Raw genomic sequence first — 2,500 nt, 5'->3', positions numbered from 1 at the left:
TATTTATGAAAAATTACACGACCATGGCAATAGTCTTATAGAAGACCTTTTCAATAATTCTAATAAGTGTTTCTCATTATTACTGTATTTAGAGTAATTTATTTTGATTGCTCATTATTTTTCATATCGTTGATTTATTTCCTTATTTCCTTTCCTCACTAGGCTTTCATCCATGTTGGAGCCGTTGGTCTTATAGCATCTTGCTTTCCCAACTAGGGACGTAGCTTAGATAGTAATAGTAATAATAATAATAATAATAATAATAATGATAATAATAGTAGTAGTAGTAGTAATAGTAGTAGTAGTAATAATAATAATAATAATAATAATAATAATATGATTGACCTCTTACCCTGAGCATTCTTTGACCTTATTCCTACGCAGCCGGGAACTACAGCGGATGTGTATTTCCCTCGTGGGTGACCAATCATCGCCGATGGCACGCCCTCGACAAGGGCGCCTCATACTCCGTGTCCCGACACAACACCACCCTGAGGCTCCACCACGCCCACAATCAGAGAGTTCAGTCCGCCACCATGGAACAGATGCAGAGCTATAATGAAGGTAGGTCAACGTTCGAAATTTCCTATTTGATTGATTTATAAATTTCTTTAATTACTTTTTTTTATGAACTGAAATTTTTTTTTACTACCTCCGCCAACGAAGTTAGGAGGAGGTTATGTTTTCGCCTCTGTTAATTTATAAATTACTTTAATTACTTCGAACTTTTTTTATGAACTGAAATTTTTTTTTACTACCTCCGCCAACGAAGTTAGGAGGAGGTTATGTTTTCACCTCTGTTAATTTATAAATTGCTTTAATTACTTCGAACTTTTTTTTTATGAACTGAAATTTTTCTTATTACCTCCGCCAACGAAGTTGGGAGGTTATATTTTCGCCCCTGTTTGTCTGTTTGTTTGTGAACAATTTCTTGGCCACAATTTCACTCATAGAGTTGTGAAACTCTCAAGGATTAATTATTATGTTGAGACGTGGAAGTGATTCAATTTTGAAAGCCCTGGGTCAAAGGTCAAGGTCGAGCAAACGTTTGACCGACTTAACTCTAACCTTAAACCCCAAGTTCACTCATGGTTGCCTCAAAGACTTCAAATACGCCTGTGGTCTAAATTGATTCTGGGAAAGGCAAGCTGGTTTCAAGAGATAAGCTGCCGTGGTGGAGGTCTTCACTCATCGTGCTTTTTCAGTTTATCAATTTATATCCTTTATTTTGCATTAATTAACTGTTTGGTGGTTTAGATTTCACAATCATGTCTGTATTAGTTGTAATCTCTAAGTCTAAAAGGTATTTATTAACTATAATTCATCGTATGAATCCAAGATTATGTATCTTCCTAACCCTTTTTACATTGAATAATCTATTTGTATGATTAATGTGTCTTCGAAAACTTAATTCAAGAAAGAATTACACTGATGTATGAATCCTACTAGTATATATTTTGTTCCCTCAAACAAAGTGATCTGTTTATATTATTTATTCTTTTCAATACTTTCTTTTCCCTTCTTGAAGTAACCTAATATGTAACAGCTATGGAAATATGACACACGCTTTAGACTTTATGAATTTTTATCTGAAATAAATTTCTTAGAAAACCACGAAAGAAACTTTTATCAACTTATTATTATATACATCATCATCATCATCATCATCTTCATCATCATCATCATCATCAGCCGACACGAGTTCACTGCATAACAAAGGCCTCAGACATGACCTTCCACTTGCGTCTGTTTGCGGTCTTTCTGTGCCGGTTCACACTGCAAACTTGCTTACTTCGTCAGTCCATCGTCTTCTCTTCCTTTCCCTGCTTCTTATACAATATCTAGGGACTCCATGTCCTTCCACTTGCGTCTGTTTTTCGTCTTTCTGTGCCGCCAGTCCACACCCGCAATCTTTCTTAGTTCGTCGATCTATCGTCTTCTCTTCCTTCCCCTGCATCTCTCACAATCTCCAGGGACCCACTGTGTTATTCTTAATGTCCATTTATTGCCTGTCATTCTCATTATATGTCCTGCCCGTGTTCATTTCTTTTTCTTTCATATCAGAATATCCTCTTGTTTAGTTTTTTCTCGTATCCATGTTGCTCTTTTTCCATCTAGTGTTATTCCCATCATTATTCTTTCTATAGCTCTTCAAGCTATAACAATACGCATTAACATTATTCTTCATAATTCCGTCTTGTCCTCTATACCCAAGGGCCTCATGAAATATGTATTGAAACAAACACCCTAACGTATGTTCCATAATAAACACCTTATCAACATCTATTTTCAATACAAACGGTTTTGTCAATTGTATAATAGTTCTCCTGCTCAGTATTACTCTTGACTAGTCCCAAGTTGATGTTCAATATTTCTTTTATATGATTCTGAATCTTTTACATCAAACAGTCTTCGTTTGGAAAACTATTTATTTCTTTGATTTTATATTTTCATTCTGATGTTTTTTTTTTTTTTTTTTTTTTTTTTTTTTTTTTTTTTT

The 2,500-nt window shown here is 34.6% G+C and overlaps 1 protein-coding gene across 1 annotated transcript in view; it reads left to right on the top strand.

The window, feature by feature from the left end:
* The window catches only part of LOC137619942 (uncharacterized), a 128,157-nt gene that overhangs the window by 112,388 nt on the left and 13,269 nt on the right, over positions 1–2,500 (top strand). Inside the window, exon 6 of the mRNA XM_068350224.1 lies at positions 385–564. Within this exon, the coding sequence (XP_068206325.1) occupies positions 385–564 (180 nt within the window). The remainder of the gene's footprint in view (positions 1–384; positions 565–2,500) is intronic.

This window comes from Palaemon carinicauda, chromosome 26 (genome assembly GCF_036898095.1).
Source record: "Palaemon carinicauda isolate YSFRI2023 chromosome 26, ASM3689809v2, whole genome shotgun sequence".
Lineage (NCBI taxonomy): Eukaryota > Metazoa > Arthropoda > Malacostraca > Decapoda > Palaemonidae > Palaemon > Palaemon carinicauda.
The sequence above is the reverse complement of the archived record's forward strand: the minus strand, read 5'-3'. Positions and strand labels throughout refer to the sequence as shown.